At 33.2% G+C, this 18,522-nt stretch overlaps 1 protein-coding gene across 1 annotated transcript in view; it reads right to left on the bottom strand.

The window, feature by feature from the left end:
• Nucleotides 1–229: 229 nt before the first annotated feature.
• The window catches only part of cysu (peroxidase homolog), a gene marked incomplete at its 3' end in the record, with an annotated part of 322,966 nt that continues 304,673 nt past the window's right edge, over nt 230–18,522 (bottom strand). The window contains 5 exon segments of the mRNA XM_081756057.1: nt 230–338; nt 2,582–2,751; nt 6,872–6,964; nt 10,075–10,184; nt 13,183–13,310. Of these exon segments, the coding sequence (XP_081612183.1) occupies nt 230–338; nt 2,582–2,751; nt 6,872–6,964; nt 10,075–10,184; nt 13,183–13,310 (610 nt within the window).

The raw sequence follows: 18,522 nt of genomic DNA, 5'->3' as shown, positions 1-18,522 counted from the left end.
ATGAAATTCAATTTTTTTAAAAAAAACAATAGTTGGGGCTTATGATCGCGAGCAAAAATTAATTGTACGGTTATATAAACGTTTGTCTTGCACATGCAAGAACACGATATTCCAACGGAAACTAGGTAATCACAATTTCGTTTTGTTTTATTATGCCAGCTGTTACACATTGTTACATAATGAAAGAAAAATTGTATTAAAAATAAAAACATTTTATTTTTATACTTACATTTCGTGATCTGGCAGTACCATTGGGTACACCTGAATTGTATCTATAAGATCTGTATTGTCACATATCAGTCGAGATAATCTGATTTTTCTGATTTCTTGAAGTTGTTCTAAAACGAAGAGAAAATATAACGCATTATATACTTGGAATAAGAAAAGATATACAATAATTGATATATAAAAGTAAATCAATACATTATAAACTGGCTTATTGCTTTACTACAATATATGAGTCGTCTAGTTCCAAAATGGCTCTTGTTTATTTACAGAAAATCATAGAAAAACTTAGAAAAACTTAGAAAAACTGTTTGGATCGATGCTTTTTGCAGAACTGGAAATATTTGAGGATGTTCAAGTTTTTCACATGAATACACTGAAGTATTCCCAGTTGTACAAAAGATGCAGATCCTACATTTTTTCTCTAAGTTTTCTGGGGTTTTCTGTAAATGGACAACAGCCGTTTTGGAACCGGAAGACTCATATATTTGAATTAATATTTTCTAAAATAAATAGAATGTTAACATAAAAAAAAAAAAGTGAGACTGTATGAAAGGGATATTAATGAAGGATTTCATGAATTGCATTTACTAATTATTTCTCCAACAAATATATAGGGCTTTGACTAATTTTACGTTATACGAGCGTATAAGACAAAACGAAATTAGAAGTATAAATTAATATAAGTTACAAATTAAAAAAAATAGCTGGGTCGACCCGAAAAAGAATGAGAAAGTGTTAAGAAACGTAGGAAACACAAGAACAATTTTAGAGGCAATTGAAAAGAGGACTAGAAACTGGTTGAGACATTGACTAAGAAGCAACTGTATATCATGAGAGGATGTGCTAGAAGATGCGGTGGCAGGAGAAAATAAAGAGGGAAAGGCAAAAGAGGCTTCAATTGATGGATGTTATTAAAATAGAAAATTCCTATGTCAAGACGAGGAGGTACCGTAGGTGCTTAAAACTCTGAACAGTGGCATGCATACTTCTAATACTGACAAATATACTCTGAACAGTGACATGAATACTTCTAATAGTGACACATGTACTCTGAACAATGAATGCATATTTTTAATAGTGACACATATACTCTGAACAGTGACATGAATACTTCTAATAGTGACACATATGCTCTGAACAATGAATGCATACTTTTAATAGTGACACATATACTCTGAACAGTGACATGAATACTTCTAATAGTGACACATATACTCTAAACAGTGATATCCATACTTCTAAGTGACACATACTGAACACTGACACGCATACTTTTAATATGACACATACTCTGAACAGTGACATTCATACTTCTAATAGTGACACGCATACTGAACACTGACACGCATACTTCTAATAGTGACACATACTCTGAACAGTGACATGCATCTTCTAATAATGACATATATGCTCTGAATAGTTACACGTATACTTTTAATGGTGACATATATACTCTGAACAATGATACGCATCCTGGGACTAGTGATTTTTTTAAAGGTTTGGACTTGGAAATGTTTCTTTTACTTTTCTCGATCTTCAGCTTCCTCTTTAACTCCCAATATTTTCTTCTATTTCAATTCATGATCAGTTGTGTTCTTCTTCATATTCTTCGCTTTCGTTGTATCTTTCCTTCTATGGCGATATGAAGAAGACAATTTCTTCGCAAGATGTATCCAATCCAATTTGCCACCCTATGAAGGATGCTAGTTTAAAGCTCCTTTTCTCTTCTATCCGTTTTAAAACATCTTCGTTTGTTACTCATTCTTTCCATTTTATCTTTTCCACCTTCCTTCAACACCACATTTCGAAGCTCTAAATATTTTTTCTCTAACTTCCGTAAGATTCATGTCTCTGAACCATAGAATCCAATACTACATATATAATACTTAACGAACTTATTCCTTAATCCAGTATTAAATCTGCTAGTAAAAGAACCTTATTTATGTATTTTACATATACGAAAACGTATGTGTTTGTTTGTATATGTTAAATACATGAAAATCTTATTCTAAAACTTACCTGATCATCCAACTGTACATAAAAAATGTGATGAACATGTATGATTTTTTTTTACCAACTGATGTTTTTATTTCATGATAAATTCGAAAACTTTCTATGTATAGTTGCGTGAATATGGTGGAAGAATATAGGTGTAGCATGACAGATTTATTGATGTAGTGGATGACTCCCACATACGTAGACGTCAAAACAGAAGAAACATATTAAACACTCGGAACAATTTAAACACTTGATTAACCATTTAAAAAAGGTATTTACACGATTTTTTCTTATCTTTCTTTTTTCGACAAGACCATTATCATTATGGTCTAAATGATCAATGTAGAATATTTACCTGGCGTAAATGATGATGGCTGATTGCCCAACTCATACCAAAACCTGTCTCCTCTTCTTGAATAGCTGAACTGTGTTGCAATGATGCAAGCAAACGTAGGACCTACCATACTTCCTGGCAATGGTCGCTCAGAAACGCCGCCGGACCACAAATCAATGTCTGACGGATGTCTATTTAGAAACAATAAGAAAAATTAATAACAATATCTTATGTTAAGCTTATTCATAATCCAAATATCTAAAATTGACTCCACTACACAGTTTAATCTCTAGTAAAGACTTCTTTTGTTCCTTTTAGTTCATTGATTCTTTACTAATTTTAGGATAATTATTAACTAAATCTTTGTACAAATTACCTGAAAACGAAACGAATGCTATCAAATAAATAAATAAATAATCCTTGTGCAAACAAACTATTTCCTATCTTATTTCTGCAACATTTTACATTAGGAATAATTAGATTGGAGTTGCCTTAATATTTTCAGAAATTGAAATACAATTAATGCTTCGATGTCCAGTATTACAGGGATATTTCAATTATCGTGATTATCGATTTGTCGCTGTTTATAATTTGATACCAAAGTTACAATTATTGCGCTCCCAGTTCGAATTATCGCGGTCGCAGGATGAAACCAACTACATATGGAATCATAATTACATTTAGCTTAAGTATCTACTCTCCAGGTAGCGCTCTTGTAGCACTTCGTGTTTATCCAACGAGGAGTAGTACAAGTGAAACTGAAATTATTCAGGAAATTAGGAAATTTAGCGCCTATAAGGTGTTATTTTTTTAAAGTTGCGAATATAAATCCATATTGATGACACAAATGTTCTAATTGAATCAAACTATATTCTAGTATCATCTTATGGTAGTAGATATGTCCTTAGTAACTATACTGTTAACAAATTATCTAATTGTCTCATAAGTCAAGTTTGTCTTGCTAGCGCAATGTCTTTAATTACCTAAGATTATAATAAACTCTGTCAACAATTTTCAAACTAGATTGTTTCCACATTTTTCAATCTTAATTAGAATTAAGTTATTTATATCCTTAGATTCTTGATTTTAAGTTTTTAGTTATATATGTAAGAAATAAATAATGCTATAAAGTTATAACAGTTACTAAAATTTTCAGAGTTCTTAGTTTCGTTTATAAAATATGTTTACTAATGTTCTAGAAGATTCTTCTTTCTCCTTGATTTTTTAAGAAATAAGTCTCCCCTCGTTTCTAAGTAAATGTTAATTATGAATGATAATATTTTTCATTACTATATTAAAGGCGATCTATGATTAATTACGGCAGTATTAAATGAATAAATAAATATATCGTGTAAAATTCCCCAAAATCGTACAACACTATACCCAAACAACTCTTTATGCCATCTTGATGCCTCTTTAGTTACCGTGAAAATTCCCTCCGTTGCTACCGAGTTTTACGAGAAGAAAAAGTATAAAAAGATCTTAAAGACTGAACTACACTAATTTTTGTCCAAGCAAGAATAATTGTTGTATATGCATTCCTTATATATAAATAAAGATCAAAGAATAATCTCAGTGACCAAAGAATAATCTAAGAATCTAAGTGACCCTTCATTTTTTATTTAAGACGTTTAATATTTCTCTTTTCACCTTTTATTCCCGTTTTCGTCCTCTTATGATGAATAATAATTAGTAGTAGTCACAGCCACATAAGCCAAGTCGACTTTCTCGCTAAAAATTGTTATATGTAAAATTGTTTTTCCAAAATGGCCAGTCCAAGATGGACGAATGACCGGTTAAAGATAGATTTGTTTCTCACTATTAAATATGTATTTGAGGGGGATAAGGGGCGGCAAACATAATTAAAGTGTTCTAAATATTCCTATAATTGTATCAAATTATAATCTGTACTAAAGTAAAAATTGATTAAAATTAAAATAGTAACAAAAATTAGAGCAAAACCCTCTTATACTTAGCTTATTGGTCGCCATCTTGATTCCCCCTTTCTTACTTCATAAATAAATTTAATTCATAGATTTGAAAAACCTTGGTAATGATCATTCATTATACACGCATTGTTTATCCCGATTGTCGCGGAATCAATTATTGCAGTGTTTTTCGAAACAATAGTAGTCATGATAATCGAAACATTTCCGTTTGTAATTAATTTGCACAAGGGATTGTTATCTTGAATTATTTATGAAGTAGTGAGAGAATGACCTATAGAAAAGTGTCTAAAGCATACAAAAGGCTTTAATTGTACGCGTATGTTGAGTTTTATATAGCATGCTGATATAACAAAACTTTGTTTTAACTGTATGCTGCATGTTAACTAAGTACCTGTTAACCAAAACGAAGTTGAAGATTTGTGTAGTTTCGCCAATAGTCAAGAATGTTTTCAACCACGTTATACGAAATACTAACAACTACTTAAGTTATGGTGATGCACAACATGCAAAGAGATCCATCCTTCATGATCTATGAGTATAATATACTCCCTCAAATTATCATACTAAAGTAGTACCAAAAATAGTACCAATTTTACACTTATTCAATACTTATGGCCTCAAATATTTTTCTTCTCTAGAACACATTTACAGTTAAAATGCGTTTTTTCTGGCATAAATAATTATATTTTCGTAAAATTTAGTTGCTAGCTGATTTAAATGTTTAAGCTTTTTTTTCCTTCACTTCTTGAATTTTTAATTACATCCTTTGTGTCTGTCATTAAGCTCCTTTATGAGTATCTATGAACTAATTGAAAAAGTTATGAAAATATGCAAATCAACAAATGAAAAATAGTACCTAATTAACTTGCACTATGTGATGGCTTTAAGTAATCCAATAATTTGGAATGTAAATAATAATTTAGAAATAAAAAGCACTTTTCAGCTGTTTTACGGAAGAATAAATTACGTTTGAAATAACTGTTTACAGAAAACATAATTTCCTTTGGAATTAGCCAAACAAACGTCCTGTTTTATAGGTGAAGAATGTAATAATAAGTATATCAGCATAAACTAACTGAAAAATTATGAATAACTGCTTATGTAAAACATAGTTCCCTTTATAACTAGCGTGGTCGGGGTGGTTTCGTAATAGAGCGTTCATCTCTGGTGCGTGGTGTGTCTTGTTTGTGGTTGACAAATACCGTGTGCGCGTGTTTCCTCCTTATTCTCCCTTTCCTCATTTCATCATTGCAATCTTATCATCACTGTCTCCTTTAGTCTACGCGGCATAACAGTGGGACGTAAAACTGACAGATTTCATTTTCTATTTCTTTTGTAACTAGCCACAGTAAAATTCTACTTAATAAGTGAATAATGTAAGAATTAATATATGGTAAGAAGTAACTGAACAAAATATAAATATAACTACTATTTATATGGGAAACATAATTCCCTTTGTAACCAGTCAAAGTAACTTCTTATTTCATAGTGAATAATGTTTAGAATATACAAGTTGAACAAAGTTTAGAACAACTATTTATGGAGAACACAGTTTTCTTTGTAAATACTACACAGATGAATATTGTGATAGTAAGAAATAACGTAACTAAAAGGCTAATAGTCACCACAAGAAACAAACCACATCACTAGGAAGTACTTTCGAAGAATATCGTCTTTATCTTCAGCCTAGGCACACTTCGAAAAGGATTTAAACCATAGGAAAGAAATTATGGATAGGTAAAAATGCTTAAAAAGAATTTTAAAAATATGCCTAGTACTTCCTAGTGATGTGGTTTGTTTCTTGCAGAGACTATTAGTCTTTTAGTTATGTTATTTCTAATTATTATCACCGCTCGCAATGCAGTGATAATTATGATATTAAGTTTATCGTCACACATAGACTAAAGAGAGTATAAAGCAACTACTAACAAAAAACATATTTCTTTTTGTATTTACTCAAACTAATGCCTTACTTCATACTTGAACATTATAGCAGTAAGTGAATCATCACAAACTGAACAAAATATAGAATAACTATTTATGGAAAACAGTTCCTTTTGTATCTACGCAAACTAGCGTTCTGCTTCATAGATAATGATGTAATAGTAAATTCTTCGTGACAAACTAATTTTAAAAAATATAGAACTATTCGCTGAAAACATAGTTCTCTATGTAACTAGACAAACATCCTCCTTCGTACATGCATAATGCAATAGTAAATATATCGAAATGATGTAACTGAACAAACTATAAGTAAACATGTTTTGCCATAAAAAATAATGACGTTCTATTTTTTTTCTTCTAATATCTTCTTACGAAATACAAAGTGCTCTACACTCAAAACGAGAAAGTAGAAACTTACTGATATATTGAGGAATATCTGTTGATAGTTTCATTTGTCATTGATCCGAACAATTCTTGCCATCCATCTGCTGGGGGAAGACCGCAGAATTTTCTGAAAAATAATATAAACAATATTTATTTGAAATTTTCAAGTAGTGAAACATTCTAAAAAGTACTTACGATGTTTAAGAAAAATGTCTGAACGTAACTTGATGTATATATAAAAAAAAAATAATTATTAAAACGTGCTTGAATGACTTTCCTTTTCAGTATACATAAAATTTTGCATCAACCAATTTAATTCTGTACTGACGTGACAGTTCAGTGTCTGCGCCGCTCTCTCCACTACTTTTGAAGTTCAATAAATGTCTTAAGAACAACAAAGAACATCAAAAATTTAGGAAATGAGTTAGATAATAATAATTTAGAAAGTGAACTAAATAATAAAAGATTTAGGAGGTAAGCTAAATAATCCTAATGTAGAAAGTGATTTACATAATCCAAAATTTAAGAAGGGAACTAGACAATCCTAATTCAGAAAGGGTATACGGACAAAATCTCGCGGCCGAAACATCGCCGCCAAAAATCTCGCCGGCCAAAACCTCGCGGGACAAAATCTCGCCGGGCCAAAACCTCGCGTGGCCAAAACCTCGCCGCCCAAAACCTCGCGTGGCCGAAACCTCGCCGACCAAAACCTCGCGGGACAAAATCTCGCCGGGCCAAAACCTCGCCGCCCAAAACCTCGCGGGACAAAATCTCGCCTGGCCAAAACCTCGCTGCCCAAAATCTCTCCGGGCCAAAACATCGCGTGGCCAAAACCTCGCCGCGAATGAAACTTTTCTTTAAAATTTACCCAATGAGTTTCTTAATATGCAATTCCACATTACAAATAATAATAATAATAATAATAATAATAATAATAATAATAATAATATATAAAACATCGTGTGCGTGGGCTTTCTCGGGTTATTCCCGTTTCCTCCCACTTTCTTTATTCGATTATTTCCTTCATCCTGGTCATCTACGTCTCCTTTAATCTACAGGACATAATCAAGGGACGTCGTAAAAACTCATGTATTATTTCATACTTTCATAAATATTATTAGATTTTTGCTAAAATTTTAAGTTTTTAGATGTTCTAAAGTTCTCGAAACTAACCCCGTTAGTTGTTATTACTTTCCTTATGCAGACTTTCTTTCCCTATAACCAGTTTAAAAACATCCTGTCGCCCTACCTTCACATTGCAATCCTCTAATACAGAAATAGAATTTTCATATGGTATCGCGGGACTTGGTCAAATACCCGTGATACTTCTTCTGAAACAGCGTCTTTTATACCGTCATCCTTATCATCTCTTGGAACATTTACATTTTGGTCAGGCGAGATTTTGGGTATGGCGATATTTTGGGGCGCGAGGTTTTGGAAGACGTGGTTTTGGCAAGGCGAGGTTTTGGCCCGGCGAGATTTTGGCCCGACGAGATTTTGGCCCGCGAGGTTTTGGCCAGGCGAGGTTTTGGCCCCGCGACGTTTTGACCCGCGACGTTTTGGGCGGCGAGGTTTTGGCCAGGCGGGGTTTTGGCCCGGCGAGATTTTGTCCCGCGAGGTTTTGGGCGGCGAGGTTTTGGCCAGGCGAGGTTTCGGCCCGGCGAGATTTTGGGCCGCGAGGTTTTGGGAGGCGAGGTTTAGGCCAGGCGAGGTTTTGGTCCGCGAGGTTGTCGCCGCGAGATTCTGGCCGCGAGGTTTTGTACCCAAACCTCAGAAAGTGAACTAGAATCTCAAAATTTCTAAAGTAAGTTAAATAATCCTAACTTATTTAGAAAGTTAACTAAATAATCCAAAATTTAGAAAGTGACTATATGCACACACAACTTAAAGAGTCACGGAATGTATGGCTGTTCAGGGAGCGGACTGGATAAGTAGTGGTTAAAGCATCGGCATGGTTTGCCGAAGAGTCCTGGTTCGAGTTCCTGTTCAGACGTCCATTTTTCTCTTTATGTATAAAACAGATAATCCTAATTTACAAAGTGAACTAAGTAATTCAAAATTTAGAAAATAAACTACATAATTCTAATTTAGAAAGGAACTAGATAGTCCAAAATTTAGAAAGTGAGCTAAATAATTCTAATTTAGAAAATGAACAAGATAGTCCAAAAGTTAGAAATTGAGCTAGATAATCCTAATTTACAAAGTGAACTAGGTAATTCAAAATTTAGAAAGTGAGCTAGATAATCCTAATTTACAAAGTGAACTAAATAATTCAACATTTAGAAAATGAGCTACCTAATCCTAATTTAGAAAGTAAACTAGATTAAACAAACTTTAGGAAATGAACTACATAATCCTAATTTAGAAAGTAAACTACATAATCCAAAATTTAGGAATTGAGCTATATATTTCTAATTTAGAAAGTGAAGTAGATGGTCCAAAAATTTTGAAAATGAACTAGATAATTCTAATTTAAAAGTGAACTAGGTAGTCGAAAATTTAGGAACTGAGCCGAAAATTTAAGAACATCCATATGCCTCATTTGGAAAATTAACTTGGTAATCGGAAATTTAGAAAATGATCTTCATAGCTTAGAAATCTAGATAGCTAGTTTATAAAGTATGCTAGATAATATCCGTAAAATGTTATACGTGAACTAATAGCTATATCCAGGTCTTTAGTTATAGATTGGAAATCTGGGTGTGCAGTTTACGGCATCACAACAGTCTGTGCTGCATATAAGGTCTTGAAAACAAGTGTTAGTTATAATGACTAATATATTACCAAATAAACTTTTTTTCTAACCTTTTTTGCATTCCTAAGGAAATAACATCCAATATTTCGGATGTTTATTGAGTATCCCGTATCAAGGACCATAGAGGTTTAAAATATACTCACCAACAGAATTTTCACACCCTTAGGACTTCGACTTCAGCGGAAATCTTCACTTTTTAAGAAACGTATTTTAATCTAGTAATGTATTCTTATACCTCATTGTATTTTTAGGGGCTACACTATGTACACGCATACACAGGGTAGCTCCTCAAAATACAGTGAGCTGTGAAAATACGTTATGTTTCTTAAAAGTTGAAGCTTTCTACCGAAGTCGAAGCTTTAAGTATATAAAGATCCTGTTGCTGAATATGTTTTAAATCTATGTGGTCCTTGATAATGGATACTAGATAAAGTATCCATTCGGATATTTAGGATATCAATCGAGTTATTAAATTTCCTTACCTGAATTCCATATATCCCGGCAAACCAAATTCACGACCTCTTTGCATGTTAAACGAAGCTAAATCAAGTCCAAATCTCGCACCTGGTTTCTTAAATAAATGATTCGTCACCTAGAAAAAAAATAATAAGCTAATAGATTAGCATTAAGGGTGATTAGCAATCAGCAAAAGTAAATAGCATAATTCATATATAATTTATAAATAAAATAATATATTATTTTGTTCATGACTGTACTAATATCTTGAAACGAAAACATAGCACGCTAAATTTCATGTGTCGAAATGTAAAAGTGAAATTCTGAACATTTCGATGCAAAACAGACTAGAAATTACCTATTAAGACCGAATTCTATTTTTTAAAACGAACAGAACTTACGTATTTGTAAGTAATTTTTGCTCTAGGCACGAAAATAAGAAACTTTTGTTCTAAATATTTGATAACTTTTTTCTCCTTTAAATACGGTATAATATCGTTTATCCGGACTCACTGGTACAAAGGGAATCCGGAAAATCGAAAATCCGGATAATCTAGGTAATATGGGTAATAAGCAAAACAAACCCTTAAAGCATTTTATGTACAGTATTACCATAATTTATTGTACAATCTATGTAGGAATGTACATTTAATAAAAGCAAAACGCGAATGTTTTGGCGTACTTATAGTTACTTCCTTGCTATCATAGTTAAAACTTATTATCTAAGTGAACATTAAATTTGAAAAATGTCTACAAATCTGACCCGGATTATCCGGAGGTCCGGATAAACGAGACTGTCCTGTATTTGTTTTAGCAATGCGACACACTAATAAAAAGATTTAGGATTTAGATTTCTGGGCTTTCGGCATCTATGGCCATTTAGCCCGTCACGTTTTGAGGGATGACGTCCCTCGGCGAGCACACTATTCGGTAGAAGGGAAGGAAGGAAGCGGCCTGGGACCTGTAAGTTAGGTACCACCCCGGCATTTGCCTGGTGTGAATGAGGAAAACCCAGGAAAACCTCACTCAGAGTGACTGGCCTGAAAAAGCGTTTCACACTTCTTCAACCGAGTGCCCCCACACTAATAAATAAGAGAAATACATGAAACTTTCATTGTAAACAGGTTCTAGTTTTTCTCTTTAGGCATATCTGCCACGAAAAAAAAAGACATAAAGATCGAGAATCCTAATAGCTAACAGGAAAAGAAAGAAATTTGTTCCAAAATAAGAGCCTTTGTTGAATTTTGCAACATGTTTATATTTTCCAAATACCAACATTATTTAGAGCAGAAGTTAGAATATACTTGTAAATTTGTAATAAGTTTAGCAGAGGAAAACGTGGTGGATATGTATTCTGCAGTTTTCTTATAATAACAGTTTGTTTGTAGAAGCGGCACAAAAGTGACGCAAAAGAGCGTTGCCACTGTCGTTGAAAAGACTTATCGGCAATTTACAAAGATAATTTAACGTGTAAAATGTAATGATTTGATTAGTAGAAAAATGATAAAAAGTAATAAGATGAGTACAAAGCTATATGACATATACAAAGTAATAAGTATGATAAAGTAAAAAAGACGTGAAAAAAAGTAATGTCACAATCGGGAAAAAGTCAAATCGGGAGAGAAGTACGACACAATAAGGTAAAGGTCAAAATCAGGAGAGAAGTTCGAACAGTTAAAGAGGGCTGAAGGCCAAGATGGACAGGGCAAAAGGTAGAGAAAAGTGGGAGTGTAAAATGAATGGAAAAAAGTGTTGAAAAAAGACGGGAATGTATGAACGTGTAAATGGAAAAAAGAATGTAAGGGTAGTGGATATGTATAGAAAGGCCCACTCAACTCTCGTCCTCACAGAGCACACAACACACGATGCACTCGCCGTAACGGCCACTGACGAACTCCCATAGTAACAGTTAACAGATATTCAAACAGTAATGATGCATATTAAACGATGCATATCAATCAGTATCAGAGTTGCCAGGTAATTACAAGTAGCGGATTGGGCGACTTTTTTTTAACTGTCCTCGCTACTAAAATTTCAAATTGGGCGACACGCTACGTTTTGGGCTATTTTTAATTATCTGCAGGCTATAACTCTTAAGAATACACTACTTTTTTTTACTTATATATATATGAAATCACCTATTAATAGCTTTATATAATACAGCCAAAGTTTTTTGTTTGTGAAGTATTCTATTCACAATGCACAACAGTTTTACTAAGACTAACATCTTCGATACTAGTTGAATTCTTCCTTTAGTACTTTTTAATCTCCAGATCTGGCAATACTACGCTTCTGTTAAGTTTGCGCTGATGCAATATCACTGATCACACTGCTGTCTCAGTTAATGTGTGGGGATAATAGTTATACGGGAGTGTGTAAAAATGAACATCGTAAATTTAATTGTGTTCCTATATTGTTCATATTAACGTAATGTGTAAGTGGAGTTATAACAAATCTTCGAAAATTCATGGCTTCCAGATAAAAAAAAATAGCAACTGAATTAAAGAAGTGAGGAATAAAAGTGAATAAATATACTGTAAACCTTAGAAAGTATATTTCAGAACCTCAAAACCTGACTTAAGCACACATATTTCTTTGGAAATCGAAAAGTCGCCCAATTTATGCTATCACTGCCTGCTCAGTTCATTGAACACTGTAGTTCTACTACAGCTGATTTAATGCAGGACCGGATTAACCCATGTGGAAGGAATATGTTTCATATTTTTGGCCATATTTTATTTTATGGTGATGATTGTATCGTTATGATCCTTTTCAGATAGTCAGTTGAGATTTTAATCAGAGTAGAGGCCTGTCCACCTGTAGGACCGGGGCTACAGGCCCCCTAAGCCCCTTCTTTAATCCGGCCCTGATATAATTTGGCGATTTTCTTAACACATCACCGCCAACAATCCAAAAACTGCGGTCGCCTCCTGACCACTGACAACCCAGACATCTGACATTTTATATTTAGGCTAGAAATAATTAAAATCCACTACTTTTCGAGCACAACTTCGCTACCTTTTAATCTTCATATCTGCCAACACTGATCAGTATTTTAACGACGTAATGACTGCTCGTGTACCTTTACTGAAACTCTTACAGTGTACGAACAGATTTTCAGTGAACGTACGTACCTCTTGCGTTACGGAATCGTCCATAGCTTGTGCAACCTGATTCATAAGACCCATAAAATATTCATCCAATACTCCAGCTCTGTACAAGTCATATGGTTGTCGAATCAGATCAGATAAACGACGAGAAGCTGAAATGTTAAATAAATTTTATTACACTTTTATTTCATTCTTTTAGCTAAAATAAATTTTATTACACTTTTATTTCATTCTTTTAGCTAAAATAAATTTTATTACACTTTTATTTCATTCTTTTAGCTAAAATAAATTTTATTACACTTTTATTTCATTCTTTTAGCTAAAATAAATTTCATTACACTTTTATTTCATTCTTTTAGCTATGGCTTTTGAAAATAAAACAAATCTACCTACTATTTTTTTGAAGTTAACATTTTTGAATGAGTATAGTTAAATTTACATTGAATTGCACCATCCGGTCTTGACGTAATGTCACTGGGTATTAGTCCACTTTGCACACACAATTTTATTGATAAAAAAAGGGGATTTACTTACGCTACGAAACATAGCTGAGCGAGCGAAGCGGCTTAGAAGCCCCGCAGGGCTCTTTTATTCCACCTTTGCCCCCCATGGTAATATCACGTTACATTACGTCACGCTCGCGTAGTGCAACTTCAATGTAAATCTAACCTCACCTTTTTAAATACCATTCACTGATTGCGGAATTAACTGATGGATGTTGACAAATAACATTATTCCACCTTTGCCCCCATGGTAAGTAATATCACGTTACATTATGTCACGCTCGCGTGGTGCAACTTCAATGTAAGTCTCACCCCACCCTTTTTAAATACCATTCACTGATTGCAGAATTAACTGATGGATGTTGACAAATAACATTATACAGTTCGTCGTTGACTCACGACCGACTTCGGTTACGTTACCCGGTCGCAGGCGGGCACTCAGAAATTTTTGTTGCGAGGGGTCCAAAGTTTGGAAGATGAAATACTACAAGGCACCACATCAGCGTAATACTGAACTTGTGTTATTCTAAATCCCAAAAGAAGAATACTGTTTTTTTTTTTTTTAATGTAACAAAGATTATAGATGAAGTGTAAAATCAAATCTTGGTGGTATTTCAATCAATTCTCTGCTGAATAAGTATAGTTTTATTAAGAAAGCGCACAAATGTACGAGGGCAAGTCAAAAATTATCTGCAATTTTGGCATAATTCTTCTTACATTGTTCATATTGATATCTGTCCTCATTTATTTTATTGTTATGCTATTGTGGTCATGCTGTGAAAGTTTGATCATAATTCCTCCATTTGTCTTCCTTTTGTTACAGATAGATCATGGCCGCTCCATTAGAAGTTTGCACCAAAGAGGAATAACGAGCAGTGATCCGGTTTTTGTGGTTGGAAGGTGTGTCAGGGGCTGCAATCTATCAAAAGACTTCCTGCACAATAGTGATATTAACAGAACCATGTCACGTGCACGTTCAATCTTGTCATCATTTGTGGTCGTAGATGGTCGTCGGGTTTCTTCCTCGTGCGTAGTACTTGTGCGACCATTTTTGGAACTTTTCAATCCATTGGTAGACATTCCGTTGCGGCAAGATAGTGTTTCCGTATTGTTCCGAAAGTCTTTGATGGATCGCGATTCCCGATTTACCTTCCGATCATAAAAACCGGATCACTCCTTGTTGTTCCTTTTTTTGTGCAAACTTCTAATGGAGCGGTCATGATCTATCTACAACAAAAGGAAGAAAAGAGGAATTAGGATCAAACCTTCATAGCATAACAATAAAATAAACTAGGACGGAGGTTAGTATAAACAACGTAAGAAGAGTTACGTCAAAATTGCCGATATTTTTTGACTTACCCTTGTATTTCGATTTATAAAGTGTTTCAAGAAAATTCAAATCCGGTGGACCCCATGGGTGAGCCCCTGCCCTATCTTAAGTCGAATTGGTTACAAATTAGCCAGGTTATATAGACTACTATACCGTATAGTATAAAATGTCATTTTAATCAATCGTAGGTCTACGATTGAGGCTACTGTTACATTAGTTCAGAATTCGTATAAAAGTTGATCCTATAAACTCTCACGAATTAAAGTAGAACTCCCTCGTATCTGTATGGGGATCAACAAAAACACTAAAAGCAGACAATAATAAAAGCACTAAAAAGCAGATAATAATAATAATAATAATAATAATAATAATAATAATAATAATAATAATAATAATAATAATAATAATAATAATAATATGATGCTTAAAAGGAGAAAATAATTCATTGCTATTATCTATTAAAAGTTTTGAAGTTTATGCCAAGCCAAACAAATTAATACCTCATAAAATTATAATCAAAACTAATTTTATATTAGGTATTAATTTGTTTGGCTTGACACAGACTTCAAAGTTTTTATGTAAATAATAATAATGAATTACTTTATACTTTTAAGGGTTTTATTATTTTCTGCTTTTAAGAGTTTTAATATTAATATCTAATATAAAATTATTGAAGTTTATTTTCTACTTTAAAAGGTTTTATTATTAATATTTTCTGCTTTTAAGGATTTTATTATATATATATATATATATATATATATATATATATATATATATATATATATATATTTGCTTTTAAGGGCTTTATTATTAATATCTTCTGCCTTTTAGTTCTTTTATTATTTTCTGCTTTTAGTGCTTTTGTTGAAGTCGGTTAATGTTTTTTTTATTATTATTATTATTTTTTAAATGAAGACTGAGACTGCTCTTTGGAATGAAATGATGACAATCTTTGAGAGATATCAAGTGACGAAGGTCTTATGGGATCGAATTATTTGTTAGCATTTTAGATTGAAATGTATGTGTGTGTTTATACATGTGTGATTTAATCAAGGTTATTTATTTTTAATCATTGAAAATTACAAAAAAAAAAAAAAAAAAGTCATGATTGTCCCAAGGCGTAGCTTAAAGATACTATCTATTTACTTGAAGAATTATTACAAGATTGATGCATATTAAATATTTAATATGTAACATTGTTACCTTTTAGAATGTTGTCTTTAGCCCAACAAACTGTAACAAAAATAAAAACAATTTACTCTAGGATTTATCCGCTAATAAGAAAAGAATATTACGTTGTCCTTCTGGTACTGAAACTAGAATTCCTCATATATTTCGTACAAAAGAAAATAAAAAAAAGCAAGCTGAATTTGACTATACAATTTCAGTGTTATGCATATATGTAATTGTATTTTTTGTATGTTGTAGGTGTCGAAACGTGATATGTCTGACAGCCACCAGAGCTTAACATGTTATTTCTTTCGCTGATTAGACAGTGGTGCCCAACCCCCCTTATGTCCATGACGCACCCCCCAATTGTCTATCCATAGGTGTTCTTCCATGAAAAAAAAATCTTTTCGATTAATTTTTACACCCCCTCAAACATATTTATATAGGTTTTTACCCCCTCCCAAATATTTTAATGACGCAGTTTGCGTCATAGCCCCCCCCCTTGTGGGCACCCCTGGATTAGACCACTCGAAACATCAAAATATGGCGCTCCAACTGAAACATTACACGAAAGTGGAGGTGTGTAGTGTTATTCGATTCTGTGTACTGAGAAAAAAGAACCGAAAAAAAATATTAAGAACTAGTAGGAGTTTTTGGAGAAAATCTGATAATTTAACACATAAACAAGCGTGTGTGGTACCATACGCTTACCAGCTAGACAGTTAATGTGACCGATGTGCAAAGAACTAAAAGACCATCAACATCAGTCAATAACGTGAATGTATCACATGTATGCGATTATTCGTGGGGACAGAAGACAACAGATTCTGTACAGATTTGATCTATCCCCTTTGACTACTTTTTTGTACCCCTGAAATATAATACCTATTTGGACAACTTATATATATATATATATATATATATATATATATATATATATATATATATATATATATATATATATATATATACAGGGTGCGAATTACCGGGGGGAATGAGGGGGATTTTCCCCCTCAATCACATTTTGTTCCCCCCCCCCAAAGAAGTCAGCTGAAGTATCCCCACCGGGGATACTCGCTTTCCCCCTCAAACTATGCTTAGTATAACTCCAAATTTCACTGATTCTTGTTATTTCTTGTAAATTTAATCTTCTAGCTGTATTTCGAAATGATCGATGTAAACTGTTCAGTTTTGGTCATTTCTACTTACCACCTAATTACCCACTATTTTCAACGTTGTTTAGTAGAACTATATTATGACTGCGGTTGTTACTTGCAACTGTACCTTCGTACCCTTCAGTTCGTAATCGTTTGTGAATTTGAATGTACTAATTGCGTATAACAAAGCCACATATAGATTTATAAATGTTCTTAGCGGTTGGCCAAGAAGAAGTAAACAAATAGCTTCTTCTACCATACTTGGCGAAGTTCGGATATGTCATATTCATCCTCTATATTTGTATCGATTATCATCTTATTTTAATTTTTGTTATAACATGTTATTTCATTTTCCAGTGCACTCTTTGTTAGCACATGGTCTTCATTCCCTAGTAGGTTGTGTGTATGCAACTCAAAAGTTGCATTTAATTTGTGATAATTAGCATAGTAATCACTGCTTTTACAGTTTACGGAAATGAACTTTTGAAACTGTACTCAAAATCTGAGATATAGGTATTCTCTCGTAAGTATATGTTAACGTACACGCTGGGGGATACGCTCCTAGTGAGCAGACATGTTAATGAAGGTGATTTTTAGGTGAATAAGCGAATAATTCAAGATTTGTTTCAGCATTTGTTAATACGACTGGTTCTCCGTGTCATTGTCCGTGTCTGTATAAGCATTTCAACTGGAGCGGGTTTTTTAAAGTTAACCCTTCATTTTTCCATCTTTTCGCTGTACAGTTTGCTGTCCACGCAATTAATGTTGTCTGAAAAACTTCAGTGTAATGTTTTACTTTATTTGAATAACGTAGCCCATAGTGAATCAACTCATCTTCAACCTAACAGTAAAGTAATTTTTAAGTGTTGACTTTCCGTGCCCATCACGGAATCGATATTTGGAGGGAAAAAAGTCGTGATGAGCACAGCTTTAGCGGGAAGTAGAAGCACAAGCTCGAAATTTGAATTGAGAGATTTTAAATATTTGGCCTTCGATTTGACCTTGACGTGAGAAATCGGAACCAGCAACAATCCATTTCTTATTTGATAGGCTAATATCTAGATTTTCTTTTAAAAAAATGTCCGGTTTAACTGATAATTTTAGTGGTTTTCACAAGACTGAAGTAGGTTTCTTTTCACAACTTGTATGTATTAATGCAAATGTGGAAGCTTTTAATATGAGTAGAAAAATTAACATATGCTTG

The sequence above is a fragment of the Thermobia domestica genome, chromosome 4, assembly GCF_964235325.1.
Source record: "Thermobia domestica chromosome 4, izTheDome1.hap1.1, whole genome shotgun sequence".
In the NCBI taxonomy this organism is placed as follows: domain Eukaryota; kingdom Metazoa; phylum Arthropoda; class Insecta; order Zygentoma; family Lepismatidae; genus Thermobia; species Thermobia domestica.
The sequence above is the reverse complement of the archived record's forward strand: the minus strand, read 5'-3'. Positions and strand labels throughout refer to the sequence as shown.